We start from the raw sequence: 23129 nt of genomic DNA, 5'->3' as shown, positions 1-23129 counted from the left end.
GGATCATGGGAGTTGTAGGCCCAAACATCTGGAGGGCCACAAGTTGGGGGTGCCTGGTGTAAACAATGCTGTGGCAGTAACCTGCTAAAAGCTGTGCATTGTTTGTACTCCGTCTCATATAGATGTAAACAGCTATTACAAATAGACAAGGATTAGCAACAGCTACAAATAACCTTCACTGCCTTTTTCAAAAAAAGTAAGATGTTGTAAAATATCTCATATATACATATATTAATGTGACAAAGATTCATCTTTGCAGCATTCAAGCCAGATATTCTGGGGTGACGGGATGCAAAATCAGGTGGCTACAATCTCCTCTCTAGAAGGTTCTCAGCTTCTTGTTTACAGTGCAGCCGTTACTCTAGTGTGAGAGAGGAGGTATAATCACCTTTGTTTGTGAACGCTGGGGACATTACTTTCATTAATGAGCAGTTAACTGGCAATGGCGTGTGGCCCTAAGTTTTGTTAAAACAATTTCCAAACTTCATTTATCCAAAAACATTACCAGCTGCTCTACTCACTAAAACTGAAACAGGTGTCGGACAGAAAAATTAGTATGTTCCCCTACAATTTCAACATTTGCCCTATTTCTGCTGAACACTGTGCCTGTTTAATTTCTTTGTGTCATGTTGCTAGCCTCCTCCACCAACAGAAGCCCTCTCAGGACCTGCTTCTCCCTGTGAGTATGACAGCCAGAGGAAAGCAGGGCTTGCGCCTTGGGCAGTTCCATGGCAGAAGTGATTTCAGCAGGGATAAGAAAAGCTGACTTGCTCCAAATTCCATCTTCCAGAGCTCTGTTCTCTTGGCAACTGGTTATCTGGAATAAAGTGGGTTTGTTTCATGGGTTGTTGTTGTTGTTTAAAGAAAGCTTGGTGCAGTTGGCCCATTAAGTGTTGGTTCTGTGCTGAATCCAAAGCTGTGACTTGGAGCTTCAATGGGAACCTAATGGCGAAGCAAGATCTGTTGGGGTGTTGATGCTGTGAGCCTCTCCCCAATCCTGTGCTCAGGTTGCATATATGTGCAAATAAAACCATGTACCCTAAAGACACCGAAGTCTCCAATGACCTTCATTCCAAGAATACAGAACCCCGGCACCTTGGACCAGCACGTAACAAACACTATGATCGCATGGAATGATAGGGCAATTTCGTCCTGGTCCTTTCTGATGCAGACAAATTTGGTCTTAACTGAGCCCCTCCAACAAACACAGTTATACATTTCACTGCTGAGTGTGAGCAAGGTCAGAAGTCCAGTGGCAAAGGCTGCTGAGCCAGTCCAGCTCCCGGGACATTTCTCTATCATATGTGGTGATGATGAAGGAAGTTGTTTAGCAGTCACAGTTACCATGATGATGATAATGATGATGATGATGATGATGATGATATTGTACTGTTTATACTCTGCCCATCTGGCTGGGTTTCCTCAGCTACTCTGGGGAAGTACGGTATGTGCCAACATTCAAAATGGCAGAATTGCTGAATGGATTTTAAAAGGTAGGACCACACAGGAATTAAAAGGTTAGGTTCCATCATAAATTAGTTGCTCCCCCTCCCTTAAGTGCCTCACTGGTGAACCCTCCCAGTAACCTGAAAGAGACTAGAGTCCACTTAATTAGAAAATTGAAATCCTAAGTTAGATTGATTTCCACCACTGTCACTGCTTATTATTTTTGGTAAAGGGACCCCTGATCATTAGGTCCAGTCACAGACGACTCTGGGGTTGTGGCGCTTATCTCATTTTACTGGCCGAGGGAGCCGGCGTACAGCTTGACTAAGCCGCTTCTGGCGAAACCAGAGCAGCGCACGGAAACACCGTTTACCTTCCCGCTGGAGCGGTACCTATTTATCTACTTGCACTTTGACATGCTTTCAAACTGCTAGGTGGGCAGGAGCTGGGACCGAGCAACGGGAGCTCACCCCGTTGCGGGGATATGAACCGCCGACCTTGATCGGCAAGCTCTAGGCTCTGTGGTTTAGACCACAGCGCCACTCGTGTTTTATAGTACTTAAGTACTAAACAATTGTTTATAGTACTAAACAACTGATAATTAATAATAATAAAAGTTCAAGTTCACAACCTAATAAAAGTCAAAAGTACAAGAAGGAAGGGAGAGCAGGAGGACTATGCCAATGCTGAAGGGGAAATAATATCACAACAGAAGCAAAAGCAATAATCATTACATTGAAAAGTAGGCTCCAAAGGGAATCTGGATTGGGCTGCTTCCCATAACCCACAGTTTGAGTCGAAACTAAGGACTGCAGCTGCTTTTGCAAAATGAAATTAATCTGGGTCCTGTAGACACAGAACAGCCAGCTTTGTGTCCAAGGCTTTAGCTGAGATACCTGCATCGCAGGGCGTTGAACTAGATGGCCCTCAAGGTCCCTCCCAACTCTACAATTCCATGACTCTATGAAGTCATGTGCTTTAAATGTGCATTGGCTGCATAGTATGGATCTGCTCTGAAGCTGCCCTCAGTCTATGAATGCTGCTGTCTACACAAGCCTCTTCCCTGCATTTCAAAGGGATGACGTTGGTGTCTAGTATCCAGTTCCTTATTGGAAATAGTGTCTGAATAGCCTGAATCAGGAACTGATACCCACGCAAAAAAGACCAGGAGACTGTCCTCTTCTCTGCAATGAAACTACATTATGTAACACACATTAACACATGATGACCTCAGGCCATGCTTATGAATAGGGAACTGGGGAATTTTCATTCTAAAATTCCCTACAAGCACTGCAACTGGTCCACACTTTGTTTTGGTGAAAGATTTTACCCGTTGCTCTTCACATTGCCAATAATTGCCAATACACACAAGCAATATAGGTATAAATGAGGAACTGGAGTTGTCAGCCCCAAAGTAACAGGTAAAAAGTAAAGGGGCCCCTGACCATTAGGTCCAGTCGTGACCGACTCTGGGGTTGTGGCACTCATCTCACTTTATTGGCCGAGGGAGCCGGCGTACAGCTTCCGGTTCATGTGGCCAGCATGACTAAGCCGCTTCTGGCGAACCAGAGCAGCGCACGGAAATGCCGTTTACCTTCCCACTGGAGTGGTACCTATTTATCTACTTGCACTTTGACGTGCTTTCGAACTGCTAGGTTGGCAGGAGCAGGGACCGAGCAACGGGACCTCACCCCATCGCGGGGATTTGAACAACCAACCTTCTGATTGGCAAGTTCTAGTCTCTGTGGTTTAACCCACAGCGCCACCCACATCCCAAAGTAACAGGAGTGAGGCCTTATTGACATATAACACTTGTGCTCAGTGATCAGAGGTTGCTGATTTACTACTAAGTTCAAGGTGTTACTATTAGCATACAAAGCCCTTAGCAACCTAGGGCCAGTTTACCTATGAGATCGCCTTTCCTGACATGTGGCCACCCGGCCATTTTGAGTGGTGGAATTGGCACTATGACAGGTGCCACATAATCCCCATTCCACTTTTGTAAGATCTCAATCATTTAATGAGGCAGTGGAACTCCCTTGCCTATTGAAAGCAAGCAGGTGCCCTCACTGGACTCTTTTAGGGACCTGCTGAAAACATTCTTCTTTAGATGATGCTACCCAGATGCTTCAAAAGCAGGCAGAAATGACCAGCAGAATCCGAGACCAGGGAAAAGAGTTGGCGGAAGAAGATTGGAAGAAGTTTAAAGACTATTTGCAGAAATATTGTAAAATTAATGAATGTTAGAATGATGTTGGACAGAAATTAAATGGTTTCCAGCTGTAATGCTTTAAGAGATATGGAAAATAAGGTTTTGAAATAAGCAAAAACTTAATGGTGAGGATTTGCTGAATTAATAATTTGAATTGGAATATAAGAAAGGGAGGTATGAGGAGGTCCGGAAAATAAGTTAAAAGAAAATAAGTAAAGGGAAATTCTATGTGTGATTTTTTAGTTGTTTTTGTATTTTTTTGTATTTTTGTATTTTTGTTGTTTCTTTTTTGTTGTTTTACAATGTATTATTCTGGAAAATTTTCAATAAATATCTTATAAAAAACAAAAACAAAAGAAGAGACAATTTTATTCTTTTTCAGTATTTTAGGTTTTGCATGTTTTAAAATAGGGTTGTAATTTCCCCCCTTGATTTTGCTGTCTTATGCTTTGTAAACCTCTTTGAGGCTTTTTGCAATCAAATGGTATATAATATATATATATATATATATATATATATATATATATATATATATATGCAGGTTTTGGTGTCCTCGGGTGTCTTCCCGTGTAAAAGTTGGGGTGTCTAGGCGACGTTTCGACGAGGTCTCACTCGTCATCTTCAGGCTGGTGCTTTCGGCTTCTTGTTACTGGAACAGAGCGGGATCTCAATGTTTGAGTTCCTATAAATACTGTAGAGGGGGTGTGGTGTCTAGCCTCCAATGTTCTGGGCAGAGAGGAAGTTCCCAGGCTAGTGTGCCTTTTCTTCTTTTGTTCCTTAATTACTTGAGAGATACCTTGAGTGATTTCTTGAGTGATATCCTGAGTACCACTTAGGTGGGTCATTAGGTGTGGATTAGTTGCTAAAGTCTTTGTGTCTTGACCTCTTGAACTTTGTGAAGAGTTTTCCTGAGAAGATGGCTGTATTGCACTTAGTTGTGCTTTGGCTTGGCTTCGTGTATAGGGGCGAGCTGTGGTTTTGTGGCTTGTGTCAGCCAGATCTGTGTAGGGATTGCAGGGGGGTGCAGCATCCGGAGGTGCCACCATGGATTGGCTACTGGATGGTGTCAGTAATTCATCTGTGGAGAGGGTCTGGGTTTGGGTCTGGTGTGGTTGATTGGTGTTGGCGTTCTGTGTGCCTCTGGATCTGGTGTCAGTTTTTGTGGGGAGGGCTAATTTCCAGATGTCTGGCAAGCGGGATGTGTCGTCACGCTTGTTCATGTTGTGAGGGTGTTTCTCTATCTCGATGGCTTCCATGATTATTCTCTTGTGGTGATGTTCCGTGTTAAAGAGCAATTTGGAATCTGCAAAATTAATTTCGTGTCCTGTTTCTTTCATGTGTTGGAAAAGAGAGGAAGTTTTTTCTTCTTTTTTGACGGCATTCTTGTGTTCTGCGATACGTGCATTTATTCGTCTGTTTGTTTGTCCAATGTACGTGGCTGGGCAGACTTTGCAGGGTATTTCATAGATCCCTTGGTTTTCCAACTGGATTTTATCCTTGGGGTTTCTGAGGATATTGGCTATTTTTTGGTTGGTGCAAAAGGCTGTTTTGATATTGTGTTTATGGAGGATTTTGCTAATTTTATCTGTAGTGCCCTTGATATAAGGAAGGAGGGCCATGCCATTGTTTTCTTCTGTGTCTTGGTTTTTGGGGGGTGTTTCCTTTTGGATTAGCTTCGTAATCCTGTTTTGCTGGTATCCATTGGCAATTAACACATTTGAGAGATTCTGTAACTCAGTTGTCAAGTGGTCTTTGTCAGCCAGGCGTTTGGTTCTGGAGATGAGAGTCTTGGCTACGGAGTTTATTTGTGCAGGGTGGTGGTGTGATTGTGCATGTAAGTAGCGGTTGGTGTGTGTTTTTTTCTGGTAGATAGTGTGTCCTAGGGAGCCATCAGGTTTTTTGTAGATTAGGACGTCAAGGAAGGGAAGTTGGTTGTTGGCTTCTATTTCCATAGTGAATTGTATTTTGGGGTGTAAGTTGTTGAGATGTGTGAGGAAGCTATCCAGTTTTTCCTTCCCGTGTGGCCAAATTACAAAGGTGTCGTCAACATATCTGAGCCAAAGTTTGGGTTTGTGTTCTGACTTGTCTAAAGCATTGGTTTCAAAGTGTTCCATGTACAGGTTTGCGATGACCGGTGAGAGGGGTGATCCCATAGGTGCTCCTTCTATCTGTTTGTATCTTTGTCCATTGTGGATGAAGTACGTGTTGGTTAGGCAGTGGTTGGTCAGGTCCAAGATGTATTCGGGGGGATTGTATTTGTTTTGAATAGCTGTCAAGGCTTCATTAATGGGCACTTGTGTGAAGAGAGATACAACATCGAAGCTCACAAGTAGGTCATTAGGATGTAGGTTTTGTTTCTTTATTGTTTCTATGAACTGGAAGGAGTTTGGTACGTGTGAAGAGATGGATTCTGCATAGGGCTGAAGTTGCTTGGCGAGAAATTTAGCGAGATTTTGTAGAGGTGAGCCTATGGAGCTGACTATTGGTCTGAGTGGTGTTCCTTCTTTGTGTATCTTGGGGAGGCCGTAGAGTTTGGGGCATCTGGATGATTTTTCTCTGGGGATGATTCTTAGCTGGATTTCTTCACTGATAGGAGAGGCTTTTATTTTGGATTTGGTGGTTTTTTCCAGATAGGTGGTGGGATCTGTTTTTATAGGTTTGTAGGCAGGATCTTGGAGTAGCTTTGATAGTTTTGCTTGGTAGTTCCAGTAACAAGAAGCCGAAAGCACCAGCCTGAAGATGACGAGTGAGACCTCGTCGAAACGTCGCCTAGACACCCCAACTTTTACACGGGAAGACACCCGAGGACACCAAAACCTGCATTCCTGTACCCGTGAAAATCTACGAAAGCATATATATATATATATATATATATATGGAAATAAATAAATAAAGCTGCGGGCCACCCCCAAATCATGTACCCATACTTCCAGAGAGTATAAGGTTAAAAGAAGATGTCGTTAAAAGGAGAGAGAGAGAGAGAAAGAGAGAGAGAAGAGTGGGAGGAAATGAGCGAGGTCAACCAGTGCACCTGTGGCAATGATACACTGTCACACTGGAGAGGGACAGGAATAAAGAGATGTGGCAATCGGAAGAGAAAGTCATCTATTGAAACTCTTAATTGCTGGGGCAGTTAATTAGGCAGCCTGAGCAACCCCACCCAGAGTGCCCTCCATAGCAATCTGAAAGCCACTTCCTGGCCCACCTTTTCCACGATACCAGCTTTAAAATTATAATGCTGTCAATTGATATACATTATATCTCCTAATACTGTAAAAAAAAAAATCTTTTTTTTCTTCTTGTTATGTTGGACATTTTGTTGCGTAAATGACGTTGGAAATCAATAAAAATATTACATAAAAATAAAACTTTGTATTCAAATAATACACTGCCCACTTTTTATGCCCTTTAAGAACAAATGTGCTGAGGGGTGTGTGGGTGTGGCAGGGCCCCCAATCTAAGGCTTTGACCTGAATTAAAGCCAAGTTCCCCCCCTGTGCTCCAGTTCAGTGGTAAGGAACAAGTTTTCCAGGGGGGAAGGGGCAGGACAAGTGGAAGCACAGAGAGAGCCTTTTAAAAGAGGGTCGGGCAAATTTATGGAGGATGGGCTATGGATGGCTACTGGCTATAATCGCTATGTACCCTCTTCCCATCTTGGAGGCATACATTCAGTGGTTTTTTTCTAAAAAAAAAAAATATGTTCAGGGATACTCTCATTTTCCTACACTTATGAATTCTTATAAATTACAGATTCACAAAATGTTTAGGGGTATGCGTACCCCCCCCCAAAAGCACTGCATATATTCTTCTGAATATCAGTTGCTATTGCACTCGTGTCTTGCTTGTGGGCTACCCATAGTTAGCCAATGTAAGAGTAGGATGCTGGACTAGGTGTCTCATGGATGAGATTCAGCAGGACTCATTTCCATGCTCTGATCTGTGTAACTTAGGATTGAAAACATTTGTGTTCATGCACACACAAAATGCCAAGTCTCGTAAAGAAGGCTGATTGCCAAAGAATTGATGCTTTTGAATTATGGTGCTGGAGGAGACTCTTGAGAGTCCCATGGACTGCAAGAAGATCAAACCTATCCATTCTGAAGGAAATCAGCCCTGAGTGCTCACTGGAAGGACAGATCCTGTAGCTGAGGCTCCAATAATTTGGCCACCTCATGAGAAGAGAAGACTCCCTGGAAAAGACCCTGATGTTGGGAAAGATGGAGGGAAGGGGACGACAGAGGATGAGATGGCTGGACAGTGTTCTGGAAGCTACCAGCATGAGTTTGACCAAACTGCGGGAGGCAGTGGAAGACAGAAGTGCCTGGTGTGCTCTGGTCCATTGGGTCACAAAGAGTCGGACACCACTAAACGACTAAACAACAACATTTCCATGCTCTGATCTGTGTACCTTAGGACTGAAAACATTTGTGTTCATACAGAATGCCAAGTCTAAGGGCCCATCCACGCTTCCTTTTGTGTTATGTTTCTAAGCATAGGGATGGGGTTTCCAGCTCCATATCTGAGTGGTTTCTTTCTCTTTTCAGCAGCTTTTCCTGGGGAAATCTGCATTTTAGCCCTGGATCTGAGCAAACGGGAGCTGGGGTTCCTGTGGACTGTTGTTTGCTCCGATTCAGCCGGGATTCACCTGGAAATCCCAGACCTGTGCCTAAGAAGTGTGGATAAGGAAGGAAAAAGCACCACCTCCTAAGCGTCTCTGTGTTTGGGGCTGCCGTTCAAAGAGAACGAGGTTGGGGCGCAAAACAAGAGGAGGAAAGAATCCCTTCCGCTTGTTTCGCTTTGCCTCCACCGAGTTTCAGGTGGCAAGATCTTTAGGGCAAGGGCCTGCCCTCTTTTGTTGTGTAAAGCAAACAGTGATGACGCCGGGCAAGTCACAATGCCAAACAAGCTGGGCGAAAAACAAGAAGCAATTCCGGCAACTCTGCAAGCTTTCGGGGTCCACCGGACTCTTCGCTGGAAAGCAGGCGAGCCCCGGCGGGGTGGCTGGGCGGGCGCGCCAGGGCAGGGCGGCGACCCTCCCCGCTGGCCTGCGACTGTGACTCAGCCCCAGGGAAGCCCGGGGCTTTTTTTCCGCCCCAACCTGCAAGTCTGCGCCGCCTGCGAGGGGGCGGCGTCGCTGGGCAGCTCCAGGAAGGGCGTCGGCGAGGCGGGCGCAGCGCTGGAGGAGGAGGAGGAGCGCAGCGGCAGGGCGAGGCCGCCAGGTCTGAGGTGGGGCTTGCGGGTCGGAGCAAGGAGAAAGCGGGGCGGGCAGACGGAGCCGCGTCGTCGAGCAAAGCCGAGCAGCTCAGGAGCGCCGCCGGAGCCAAGTCGCCCCAGAGTGAAACGCGCCCGTCTAACCCTCCAAGATGCCCGTCAAGGGAGGCACCAAGTGCATCAAGTACTTGCTCTTCACGTTCAACTTCTTCTTCTGGGTAGGTTCGCGCTTCGTCGGAGCGGCAGGGCGCGGCCGGGGAGCGCAGACTTGGCGGCGCTCCTACTCTCCTCGGCCGGGGCGTCGTGGCCCCCAACATGTTGAGAGGCTTTGGGGGGCCGTTTCGTTGCTTTCCCGAGACCTGAGACCACCCCCTCCCCGGCCACGTGTTGCGGAGCGCCGTGTAGCCGCGGCCGGCCGGAGCTGAGCTTCCCTTGCGGGCCAGGTGTGGCGCGTCCCGGCCAGGCCGGGGCTCCCTAACCTCTCCGAGGCCGCGCCTTTGTTTGGGCTGGGTGCGGTTAATTAAAGGGACTTAGGACCCCTCGCGCAGTCTAGCCGCCCGCTCCACCCCCCAAAAAAACTTTGCGGCAAGGCAAGCAGTGGAAACATAGGAGCCAACTCCGAGGGGCCGGGGGCCCTTTCCTCTTTTAAACAATATTTGATAGGGCTGCCCCCCCCCCAAGTTTATTGGCACTGCCATTTTAAAGTTTGGTGTGTGATCGATTATGCAGGGTGGGGCTTACCTGCACCCCCCAATATTTTATTCAAGTTGGCACCGCTCGGCGTGGAGACGCCCGGGGAGTTGCGGGGTAATGCTTGCTTGGTGCCGCGCAGGATTGCGCCTCCAGTCGCCGGGCAAGCGCTCCATAAACAGGCCCTTGGGAGTTTAGGGACCTTGGCTTCAATCCGCTCCCCCGGGAAGGCTCTGAAGCTGAGGCCGAGAGGGGAGTGGCAACCCAGCGCCGGAATCGAGGGAGCGGAGGGAGATAGCACACCTGCCCAGGTGCAGGGTTTCAGCCGGCAGCTTGTGCGTAAAAGATAACCTACCCCTGGGCAGCTGCAGAGTTTATTTCCCTTTCGGCTGAGAAACCACAGAGAACATCTTGGGAGCTAGTGGGAAGAGTTCCAGAGAGCTGGCAATTGGTGGAGAGTTTATAATTAAGTTTATCCCCCACACAAGAGAGGTGTGAGGAGTGGTCTGCGCCACTGATGAATCTGGCAGAGCACATGGTTTCTTGGCACAACCTTGAGGGCTTCTCTGCTGTTTCCTCTGCTGGGAGGGTCACTGAGCAGTGGGGGGGGGGGGAGCTGCCTCAATTTGTGCCCCCTCCAGTGTCACACTGTAGCTCTCACAGTCAATTTGAGCTGGGAATTCTCTAGGATTCAAGTTTGAAACTGTTTTCCACTCCCAGGAGCTCCGTTCTAAGAACATAAACACAGACCTGGCCCAGAAGCATTGCTAAACCCAAACTCTCTGGCTTAGTGGGATCTTCCGGGAGAGGAGATTGCAGCCGCTTGGCTCCTTCTCTGCCTTGCGTCTGCTGTCAGCTAAGCCACCGTTTAGTTTGGTGTGTGCTTGGAGCCTGAACCCAGGCTCCTGGTTTGCCCTTGCTCCGTGAGCTGTTCTTGGGTTCACAGCTTGCAGTTTTTCTGGAGGCAAACCATAGTCCTGGGTTCAGACAACAGTTGAAGGCAAGCCATGACTTGGCTCACAGTAGCTGGAGGGCCTCTCCAGGAGCCCCCACATTTGCTTGTTTTCACTAAGCCAGGATTTGTCTTACTAGATCAGGTCACGACGACATGTAACACTAGGAGCCCTGATCGTGCGCAGATGGCATTTCATGTAAAAAGGTATAACCACAGGGCACCCAGATTAGAATAGCTTCTGGGAAAGATGGTGCAGTTTTTAAGTTGTAACTTGAAATGCCCTTTCCAGTACATACTTTCAAGATCTTCAGTAGCCAGAAAAATAATTGGATGTACAGTGGGACTTTGGTTTGCAACCGTTTTGGATTACAACCCCCCCCCCCTTTTTTTTTTTGAGGCCCCATTGGCGAAAGCACGCCTTGGTTTACAACCTGTTTTGGTTTACAACCAGACCTCCGGAATGGATTATGATTGTAAACCAAGGTACCACTGTAGCTGCTTTTCATATCATTGACTGAAGTTCTCTTAATAGGTTGCAGGAGACTCCTGGAAGGTTTTCCAAATTGTTGCGCTCTTTGTAAAAAAGGTACATTCTGAAGGTGCTTCCTTAGGAATGGTATCATTCCCCTGCTTTCTGTTCTAGATGGCAGAATGAGTTGTAGACCAGCCTTCCCTTCCCTAATCTGGTGTCCTCCAGACTGAAACTCCCATCATCTCAACCAGCAGGACCAATGGTCAGGGATTATGGGAGAGCATCAGGCTGGGGGAAGGTATTCCAATCCGTGTTTGAATTGCATACTTCTTCTGCCCTAGTGCCATCTTTTATCTTGGCTTTATCTGGAATCTGTCTCTTTGAAATAAATAAACTCCTCCACAGGAGTTAACATTGGTGTAATCCAATACTCTGCTTCCCCCAGAATGCACATCAGTGTTGCTTGCTTGAAATTGCCTACCTGTGAAAAGCGCCTCATGCCAAAATGCATTTATTAAAATATGCGAAACTCTCCCAAAGGGCCTTCAAAGGCTGGTGTAGCATAATGACTAATAATGAACCAGGAACAACCCCCCTCCCCTTCAGATCTTGCCTTTCGCTTTGAACTCATTAGGTGACCTTGCGAAACCTGCCCTCTCTGCCTCAGTCCACTTCTCTACAGTATGGGGAATAACAATAAAACTGGAATGCATCTAGCTGGTACATGTGAATCAAGTCCCCATGAACACCAGAAAGTGCTATACAAATGTTAATTCACAGTGATGCAAAGCTGATAGAGTCCCATAGGAGTGCTATGACATCTCAGCTTGTGAAGTGACTTGGCATTCAGTAAGTTCCAGAGGAGGCCTCAGACTGAGATGGGGAAGGAGCCAAACCGCTGATAGTGGATTTTAGCAAGGGTCCTGTGTTTCAGGCTGTGGTGAAGTGGGTGCTTCTGAGAAAGCTTAGCTGAGTAATCAGCTAGTTTCTTCAAGAATTATTGTGCCCACCAGGAGAGTAAAATTCAATACTTTCTCCCTTTCTGCCTGCCTCCCCCACCATTGTGCAACTTCAGGTCTAACCTGCTTGGGAGGTTGTTGCAGTATCGCATATGTGTCAAGGGATTTTCCAGTACAAGGAATTTCCCTTCAGGTGGAAACAGGAGAACATCGAAGTGGGCATGGATGCCATACAAGTTCAGAGAGTGTGTGCAGGTATATTTATGTATATTGCCCTTCTCTCTCCCCACCCCACCCCCACTGCAACAAAGCACCATTTTGCAATGATGCAGAAGATTGAAAGTGAGTGGGTGACATCTGGTGACTCCTCCATAGGGTGATCTTCGGATGAACGGTATTCTAGAAATATCATATCCCAAAATGTTCTCAGTTGGGTTTTGTTGTCCTGCTTTAGTGACGCTATAGCCCCTTCTGATAGCAGCAATGTACAGTGGTACCTTGGGTTACATACGCTTCAGGTTACATATGCTTCAGGTTACAGACTCCGCTAACCCAGAAATAATACCTTGGGTTAAGAACTTTGCTTCAGGATGAGAACAGAAATTGTGCTCCGGTGGTGTGGCGGCAGTGGGAGGCCCCATTAGCTAAAGTGGTGCTTCAGGTTAAGAACAGTTTCAGGACCTCCAGAACAAATTAAGTACTTAACCCGAGGTACCACTGTAGTCGCATTGAGCAAACATCACAGAACATCTAAGGAAGCAGAATGATAATCCACTGTTACACTGTCAAGAACTTGTGGCAGAATCTGCAAAGCGCTCTGAAAAACCACCGTCTTAAAGGGGCCCTAATTGTATTTTATTTTTGTAAAAGAAGCCCAATAACATAATCCGAGTCTGCTTAGTGCAGAGCTCAGATATTGGATGTGGGGCTAGGTATGTGGGTGAATGTGCTCTCTTGGCTCTTGGATACTTTGTATAATTTGCTGTTAGCATGTTCTAGCTATGCAGTATCCAAGCTGTTCACCTGCATCTCACAATAAGCAGCTGAAGAGAAGTGCTGGCACCTAATGCTCTCCGGAGGTCTCTGTGGCAGAGAAGGTGTTCTGGAGCATTTCAAACAAGGGCTGTCTTACCCATAGAGGCTAGTGGTGCCGGGGCGCCAAGTTCTGGAGGGCGCCAGGAAGAGGCAGAGGCTGGACGTGGCGCCTCCCAGCATCAGCTCACTGCCCTTGCCTGCCTCCGCCATGACGTTCTAAAGCAGCACCGCGCCCGGAGCCTCCGTCTGCTGTGGCCACCGCGGCACAAAGCGGCCAGCTGAGCCGGGAGCTGCCGCATCCAGCCTCCACTTCTTCCCCGACAGAGGAGCCACCGTCCAGCCGCTGCCCGCCTCCAGCCCCGCTGGCAGTGCCGTCCTCCCTAAAAAGCTCTGGGAAAGGGGGGCGCCGGAGGGAGCTTTGCACCATAGCGCCGGGTATCCTTTAGACGGCCCTGCTTCAGACATGCTTGACCAGTTTCAAATTGGCTTGTCTGCTGTTGTGGGTTCTGTGTGTGTGTGGCGAGTAGTTGATTGAAGTAGGGAGAGAAATTTCATTTCTCCTTGTTCGGCGTTTTGTTGTTGCTAGGGAGTGGACAGGCTTGTGTTTGCATAGTTCAGATTGTTCTTTGATGCTTACGGTTCGCTTTAGTATGAAGTTTTTTAAGGCAGCTGAAGTCAAAAAGAAAGCACACGATAAGAAAGAAAGAGCGCTGAAAAGCAGCGAGCATCTTAGAAAGCAGTTGGAACATAAAAGCAGTTTCACGAAAGCAACCTGCGGAAGTTCATTGAAATAAGTCTTTGCTGCCCATCTAAATAGAACAATGTCAGGACCAGGCGGAGCTCTTTCTTGGGGCCTGTTTCCAAACAGAGCAATCCTATGACTAATTATTTATTTATTTATTTATTTATTTATTTATTTGTGCCCCGCCCATTTGGCTGGGTTTCCCCAACCACTCTGGGCAGCTTCCAACAAAAGATTAAAAATACATTAAAATGTCATATCCACTACACACACACGCACACATGATGGTGCGTTCCAGAGTGGAAGGTGTGTTTTGTGGAATCTTGCCTGCTGTTACTGACGGAGGCATTTCTGATAAGCTACCAAGGAACCCCAGGAAGAGGTGGCACTTACTCTGTTCTTGTCTGTGATGGTGCCGTAAAACCAGACATTCCAGCACAGCTTAAAGAGGTAACCGGGTGGCTTCCTTTTTTTTGCTGTGGAAGCTGCTTCCCAGCAGTCCCTCCCCTGAAGCTGTGAAATGTCTTGGTTGCACAGGAAGGGGGGGGGGGACTTGGCTTTGAAGGTGCAAAAACTCAAGGAGGTGGCTTGTTTTAAAGTGAAGTTAGAGAAATCTCCACTTGCCTGTATTCATAAATATATATCCTTCCTCAATCCAGCCCCCGCTGCCTCCCCCAAGCAACATAGGATATATTCTAAGATGCTTTTTAATTGGGGAAAAAACACCCTTCACTTTAATTGAAAAGTTTAGACACCAAAAAAGCAAGGAAACTGTGAGGAGTCATGGCACAGTAAACACATTTCTCGCCTCACGTGATGTGCTGGCTTAGAACTGGGCCTTTGTGCACCCATGCTTTCTGCCGCAGTGCTGGCACCCAGTGTTCAGGTGCACCAAAGTTTATTGCTATCTGATTTATCATTTTTTGAGCTATGTGTTGTAAGGAAAGCCAAAAAAAGTATGCTGTGTAAATTTTATGTACTGTGCAAGTATATCCAGTGCTCCCCCCCCAAAAAAAAAATGTTTAGGGGTATTCTCATTGTGACTCAAGAAAATCTCCATTTTATAATTCAAATCGGGGGAAATAAATACAGTAAATGGACAAAAGTACAAAGAACATGCATTACCTCATATTACACAGAGTCATCATTAACTTTACACTTCTTTGCTGGCTGTGTTGATGAAAAAAGTCAGTAATTTTCCTACTTGTATTGAAATACGGCCCCTCAGTGATGCCAAACCTGCACCAGTAAAACACCACACATTCACATTTCACACTGCTTCACACATTAAACGCCTGCTTCTGTCTGAGACTCAGAAAATACAAGTTTCTTCTCCCGTTAGATTCACAAAATGTTTAGGGGTATGCATCCCCCCAGAAAAAAAGCAATGACATATCAAAGGCTTTCTAACAGTGCAAATATTTGAACTAAAATACGTAATTGGGGGGCATAGACAACCATATAATTTTATCTTCAAAGCTTTACTTGGAAATCATTACAGGTTTCAAATAGTTGTAAACCATTTTACAATAGTATACACATGTCTTACATGGTTCTATGGAATATTTGTCTTCTATTAGTAAACTTCTCCATAATTGCTGGTTGCAAAGCTTAAAACTGCAGAGTAATTCTTCCACACACCCAGGGGTAAAACCAGAAAAGCAATGATTCAAGTTTATTCAATTTATCAGAACATTTAAGGCTAACCCATTACAAAAAAGATATCCTTTACATGCTTTAACTTACCATATGTCACTGCACAATGTTTGGCAGCAATGCCAGATTTACGTATAAGCTAAACAAGCTATAGCTTAGGGCCCCACTCTCTTAGGGGCCCCCCAAAAAATTAAAGGAAAAAACACCTGGATGTACATTTCTAAAATATAAGAATAAAAAACAAATAAAGTAAAACCTGCATACAGCAACAGTGTTTTGTGTTGTGTAGGCTCCTATTTGTAATGTGCAAATGGCTTTAGATACCTAATAGGTCCATAAATTACCATACAGCATAAACTCAACATACACAAAAGTGACAATTTGTTGTTGACAAAGGACAGCTGGACATAAAAAGGGTCCTGTTACCTTCAGTAGCTTAGGGCCTCATCAAACCTAAATCTAGCTCTGTTTGGCAGTGTGGTGTAGTGGTTAGGTTGTTTGAGTAAAACCTGGGAGGTCAGGATTCATTGAATCCACTTGGCCATAAAGCTCACTGGGTGACCTCAGGTTGATCACATACCCTCAGCCTAATGCACCTCATGGGGTTGTTGTGACACTAAATTCCTGAGGGGGAAGAACCATGTACACATACATAACCTCGGGTTATGAACGCTGCAGGTTGTGCATTTTCAAGTTGCGGACCGTGCCAAACCCGGAAGTACCAGAACGGGTTACTTCCGGGTTTTGGAGCTCGCACATGTGCAGAAGCACATGACATCATGCGCAGACGCACCAAATCACGTCATGCGTGTGCGCAGACGCAGCACTTCAGACTGCGAACACTGCGGGTTACGAACGTGCCTCCCACACGGATCACATTCGCAACCCAAGGTATGACCCTACAACTCCTTTTAGCCCCTTGGAAGAAAAGTGGGATATAAAAGTGGGAAGAGACATTTAAACATTTCACAAGTGTGGGAAAGCAGTGCTTCAGTGCAAAAATGTTATAAGTACTATAAGACAGCCATTTTCTTTAAAAAAACAACAACAGCCAACTTTACTGAAGTTTGATTCAACAAGAGGTAGATATCCATGCTAAGCTTCAGAAAGATAGGATGAATACCGTATTTTTCACTCTATAAGACGCACCAGACCACAAGACGCACCCAGTTTTTGGAGGAGGAAAACAAGAAAAAAATATTCTGAATCTCAGAAGCCAGAACAGCAAGAGGGATCGCTGCGCAGTGAAAGCAGCAATCCCTCTTGCTGTTCTGGCTTCTGGGATAGCTGTGCAGCCTGCATTCACTCCATAAGACACACACACATTTCCCCTTACTTTTTAGAAGGGAAAAAGTGAGTCTTATGGAGCAAAAAGTGCGGTAATTTGATTCAGAATGAACAGAAATGCCATACTTTGAGGCACTCTTATTCTTAAAGTAGTGTAATTGTCAGAATCCTAACCAAATTGTCATTTTCTTGCACTCTTGGGTTTCATAAGTGTCTCTTCTCTGTCTCCCAGCAAGTTTCCCACCTACTACATCTTGCAATCTTTACCCCTTTTTTGATGAATTATTTTTATTACAGTCATACCTCGGGTTGAAGTAACTTCAGGTTAAACATTTTCAGGTTGTGCTCCACGGCGACCGGTTTCACCACATGCGCAGACGCTCAAAATGACGTCATGCGCAGAAGCGGCGATGCGCGGACACGGGTTGCATTCGCTTCAGGATGTGAACAGGGCTCCGGAACGGATCCCGTTCGCATCCAGAGGTACCACTGTAGTACCATAAATGCAAAATTCAATATAACATTAAAACACACACACACAAATACAGCATTTCAGAGGTTTCAGGTGCTCCATTAGTTAAAGGTTCTGGTAATTTCACCAGTACTTCTACTCGCAGCTCACATTTTAACTTAATAGTACATTATACATTTATGACAGATGAGCTATGACAAATCTGAAATGGTGTATAAATGTTAAGTGGCATGAGGCTTTCCACTTCGTTTCACCCCTAATCTCTTAATTATATTTGTTTGTACAGTATTTCTGTTTTGCTCTCACCCTGTCAGGGTGGAGTACAGCAACGTAAAAACCTTTAAATGCAGATTTTCTTGAGTAGCTATTCATTCATCTCCAGTACATGCACAATACATCTCCAAGAAGGCTGTTTGTAAAGGATTACTGAGTATGTACTGCGAACTTCATTGAACATGCTGGGGCACGATGTACCCACAGAAGTCCCGGTTGATTTAAGCCTGGTCCCTTGTGATTCAGCAAAACTGGCTGCTAGGGAAAGGCGGCTTTGCGTAGTTCTTCCATGTTGAAACCTGTTGTGGTTGTGTCACAGTGAACGCACATAAGCAAAGCACAATCTGCACATGGGACATAGACGGGTGGTCAGTCTGCTGTCAAAAACATCCCTGTTTACTGTCTATGTGGAAATAAATGGCTATGAGGTCATGTCTTCCTCTTCTCTTGCACAGAGGACAGCTGCCTCAAGAAATGAGGAAATGCTTGCTTGTAGGATATGGATGTGATTTGTTTTAAACTATAATCTCTACTTCACCAAGAGAATGCCATGCAGTAGACCCTGGACCTCTTGAGAAGTGTAGATCCTGTATAGAATAGTCATGAATATGTCCGCAGTCCGTCTGTTTCTATAAAGCTTGGACCCTAAGAGGCTTGGCTCTGTAGCCCAGCCTTCCTCAACCTCGGCCCTCCAGATGTTTTGAGACTACAATTCCCATCATCCCTGACCACTGGTCTTGCTAGCTAGGGATCATGGGAGTTGTAGGCCAAAATCATCTGGAGGGCTGAGGTTGAGGAAGCCTGCTGTAGCCTCTAAAAAAGGTAAAGGTACCCCCTGACTGTTAGGTCCAGTCGCGGACGACTCTGGAGTCTGTTAGTGTGCTTCAGCACCTATTTGTCACTACCACTTACCTAAATTAGATGAGAAATAGAAATGAAGTTGATGTCCACATATTTATTGCATCTCAATCAGTTCCATATATACAGTATATGTCAAAAAGCATAGGTAGCAAGATTAAACCCTACCCTGTACTAAGGAATGGGAGAGTTGTCCTGGAGCACCGGACAGAAGGCAACTACCATAAAAGAGGTCCCAATGATCAAAATCTAGAAGGGTACTATGATCAGTGGTATGGAAAGCCCCGAAAGGTCTAGGACAGGCATGTCCAAAGTTTGTTTTGGGGGCCTAATTCGGCCCATTGGTTAGTTTAATCCGGCCCCTGTGGCAGTTTATTTCCTGGGGTAATGGGGTAAAATCCTAAAAAAAAAAAAAAAAACCTCAACAACTTCAGCCTTCAAGCTCAAGAACTTCAATCCTAAAAAAAAGGTTGGCCCTTTGGTCGGCCCTCACGGCCCTTCACTTTATCAAATCTGGCCCTCTTTGAGAAAAGGTTGGACACCACTGGTCTAGGAGAACCAACACGGTCCTACTCTCCATCTCTCTCCTGGCATGGGTACTACCACAGGGTGATAAGGGCTGTTTCTGTACCAAAACCCAACTGAAATGGATTGATAAACTAAGTCTCCTCTGAGCTGCGTGTGGGAAATTGAAATTCATTAATTATGAAAGTGCTTGCAGATCAGCAAAGTTGTTTATATGCCGTATATTTACACGGTTTAATACAAAATGTGGTAAAAAATATATTGTCCTTATTTTTGCCAAATTATGCGTACAACACAATGCGTACAACACACACAAAATTATGCGTACAAACTTGCACAATCCTGTGCAAGTTTTCTGAACACCAAGTTCAGTTATGTACAAGGTTAGAACTTGCATGGAAAACAATAACATGTCTCTGATGAAAACAGGGACATTTTTTCTATATTTGTTCTGAATAGGGGCATTTATGCCAAAGATTGTTGCCTGAGCACATCCCGCCTCCACGAGGCCTCAGAGTGATTCTCAGACTGCTGTTTGCATTTTGCAGTAGCCTATCCTGCAGTGTTTATACTCTGGATTAAATTACACGTTAGAGGAAATCTTCCCCAATGCCTTAGTGTCCATGTTTGTTCAGCAGAGACAAGGGATGTCCCGGTTAAGCCTGAAGGGTGATTCTGTCTAGAAAAAGGCTTCCTTTTACAAAGAGGCATTTTACATATTGGAAAGGCAAATAGGTGTCAGTGATTAACAGGGAAATTCATCAAACATCATTTAGCTGTAAAAGTTGCTTGGTGGTGCATACACAGAAAGAATATTACCCAAGTTTCTGGAAATTGCCTAATTAACCTCTAGCAATGTTTGGCTATTTAGGGCAAAATTACACAAGGAGACCAATCTGGAGCTGAGTTTTTATTGCTAAGGGGAAATACCACTTGCCCTATTTAAATGCAGTGCTAGGGTCTTGGAAGCTGTTGCGTAACTCTTCTGCCCCCTCCCCCATTTCATTTGATTTTAATTAATTTTATAATGAATGTTTTTAGAATGTTGGATTATTTTGATTGTTGTTAGCCGCCCTGAGCCCAGCTTCGGCTGGGGAGGGCAGGATATAAATAAAAATTATTATTATTATTATTATTATTATTATTATTATTATTATTATTATTTATAGGATGTATTGAGCTATATTGACATTTGCACTCAGATCCCTCTCTGTGATTATTTTGCCCTCATTTCTCTTTCTCAGCTTTAACTGGAAGCTGGCAATTGGCTTTGACTTAGGACCTTAGCCACTGGCTATGGAGGAATCTTCCCTGCACTAGGATTTGAAAAATATACATTTTGGGGCAGCACAGGGCTGAAATTTATATTTCAAAAAGCTCTAGGTGCCATCACCATCTATTTATTTTATAGGTATATGCCAAAATGGCTCCTAAATAGTTTACAACTATGAAATCCATACACAATCATCAAATTACTGTGTGCCCGGATATCCTAGCATAACTCTAATCCAGTCCCGGCCCATTCCTAGGAATTCTGTGGCACCATGTGGTTTTTCTCTCCTTTGTGACTGAAAAGGTTATTTCCACCCTCTGAACATAAATTGCACCATCTACCCTTTGGCAAGGCCAGATTTTCTCATATTGTGCCAAAAAATCAATTCTTCCCCTGCTTAGACTTGCACTGTGGGTGCAAGTTAAGGCTTGGGGTGGCAGGCAGAACTGCTGTTCTTGGGTTGCTTTTATTCAAGACTTGCGTGGATGCTATCCTCAGAGTCATTTGGAGTGTTTTCATGCACCATCTATTCTTACGTGCCATCTCTGTTCTGCCTCTTAGGACTATTCTTGAGGTGCCTTGTTTGTTCCATTGTGTACAGTCTTGCCATCCTGAGGTTGCAGCCCCTTTCCTCGCACTGAGAGTTAACTTTCTTTCCGAGGAGTGGATAACGTTTGTTTAAAGTGCACATGGAGTGCCAAAATGCATTCAGCCTTCCATTTCACATGTATACAGTAGCCATGTTGAACTGGAAGTGTGATTCTGTATTGGAGGATAATTACGTATGTGTGTTTTTTGGGTTGTGTTGTCCTGCTAAATCACAAGAGCTAGAAATTTGCTAAGTTGACACTCATCCTGGCTGCTGAGCCAACTTGGCTTTGCAAAGAGAGGAAGAAAAGAAGAGGGCTAAGCTACTCCACTCTGGCTCCCCTCTTATGGCTCCCCTGTGTAGACAGATGCACAAAGTGCGCTGCAGAAGAAGTTCAGATGATATCTTCCGATTCTTGTCTCATCTAAGACCTTAGGCTCCACAACACTGTACCACATTTTCTCTCTCCTCTCCTACTTCCACCTTAGATTTTACTGTTTGTAGCCAATGGACATTAAAAAGTAACTTCAAAAGCAAGCAAGGCAGTCCACAGTTCATCAGAAATGCAGTAATTCTTTGTGATATATCACTGTCTACACCAGGTTAGTTGTAGCCAGAAGCAGTAGGAGAAACGTGTGCTTCAGAAGGGAGGGTGTTGTCTACAGGGAAGATGTTATCCTGCTTTCCTAATTGCCAATTTGTGGTTAAACACACCAGGAACTTACCCGCCCCACCAAGATAGCTGTGGATCGCTTCTTAAGAAGTGTTCGTAATACAATAAAGTGTTGTCAATGAAAACTTCATGCCACAGCACACTGACCTGGTTCAGATGTTACACAGGGGCATGTGAAACCTGGTTCTCACTTTCCTTATATTACAGTGGTGCCCCGCAAGACGAATGCCTCGCAAAACGAAAAACGCGCAAGACGAAAGGGTTTTGCGGTTTTTGCGTCGCTTCGCTAGACGAATTTCCCTATGGGCTTGCTTCGCAAGACGAAACATCTTGCGAGTTCTTGCGAGTTTTTTTCCTTTTTCTTAAAGCCGCTAAGCTGTTAATAGCCACTAAGCCGCTAATAGCCGTGCTTCGCAAGACGAAAAAACCGCTAGACGAAGAGACTCGCGGAACGGATTAATTTCGTCTTGCGAGGCACCACTGTATAGCATTTGTTTTGAACTAAGTTTGTGCTGAGTTTGAATGAAATGACATTCATTCAATGGTTACAAATGGAAGCAGATGATTCCAGTTTCCTCCTCCTTGTGGCCCTGTGCCCAGATGATTGGGTAGCTCTTAGGAACATGAGGATGTTAGACTAGAATGTGGCCATTGAGCTACTTGATACCTTGCAGCATCTCTTTGTGTTGGTCTGATAGAGCCATCCACTTATCCTAGCAACTGTGAAGGAGAGGGGAGCTATGCATTCCCAAACAACCAGAAGAGGGAAGGAAAAACTTGTAAAGTTTGTTACACTGGCAATGTTTGAAACTTCTCTCAATGTAGCTGCTGAGATCTCCTTTAAGAGCTGCTAATCACCACCTCCAAATCAGGACGTTGGTGCATTTTTGATGCCCTTCTTCTTTTCATGAAGGCTGACAAGTGCAAAGGATGCGCATGAGACTTTAAATATGAGAAACTGGTTTATATAGCACTGTTCTCAGCGGATAACTTGTGTAAGAATATTGCAGTGACTCTTCAGTGTTCAGTGAGATCCACAACAGCAGAGGTTACATTTTCTGAGAATCCTCCGGAAAAACAATCTCTCAAAGGACCTGTTGATGGCATTTTACCATTGCACTGTGGAGAGCGTACTAACTTATGGTCTGTAGGTGTGGTTTGGGAGCTGCATGGCCAGGGGAAAAACAATGCTATCCAGGGTTGTAAAGACTGCAGAGAGAATAATTGGGTGCACTCTTCCCACCTTGGATCAAATCTATGCTGCCAGGTGCCATAAGAAAGCGGCAGCGATAGCGCAGGATAGTGCGCACCCCGGAAATGATCTCTTTCAACTTCTGCCTTCTGCAAGAAGGTATAGGGTTATAAAGGCCAGGACTAGCCGCCTGAGAAACAGTTTCTACGTAAATGCAATTCTGGTTCTAAACGCAGCATAAGGGGTCTCTGTAGTATAGTGTATTTTAAAATGGGGCTTTAGAGTTTTTAGGGGTTTTTGAATGTTTTATGTAGTTTTTCAATTTCATTGTTCTGCAAGGGACAATGACAATAAAGATATCGTAATCAGAGGTGTTTTCAAGCTACAAAAGAAACCTTGACAGAATTAAAGCATTGGCTCTGTTTGTGTGTTGTGTTGCTTTTGTGAGACCTGCCTCACATGCTGCTTCTCTGGGTCAGCTCACACATGGAACTGTAACATGTGATATTTCACCACGTAATGATAAAGCGCTAGATAACTCTCATCCAGTATGTTACGTTACTGTTTATTGATAAGATGCGGCCCAAAAAGGGGGAGAGCCCCCCAAGG

General features: G+C 45.0%; 1 protein-coding gene across 1 annotated transcript in view; it reads left to right on the top strand.

Moving 5' to 3' along the window:
• The first annotated feature begins 8400 nt into the window (after positions 1-8400).
• CD9 (CD9 molecule) overlaps positions 8401-23129 on the top strand; it is a 35470-nt gene continuing 20741 nt past the window's right edge. Inside the window, exon 1 of the mRNA XM_083738965.1 lies at positions 8401-9087. Within this exon, the coding sequence (XP_083595091.1) occupies positions 9022-9087 (66 nt within the window). The 5' untranslated portion in view covers positions 8401-9021. The remainder of the gene's footprint in view (positions 9088-23129) is intronic.

This window comes from Podarcis gaigeae (genome assembly GCF_964106915.1).
Source record: "Podarcis gaigeae genome assembly, chromosome: 5".
Classification (NCBI taxonomy): Eukaryota; Metazoa; Chordata; class Lepidosauria; order Squamata; family Lacertidae; genus Podarcis; species Podarcis gaigeae.
This window is presented reverse-complemented; position numbering and strand designations above follow the sequence as displayed.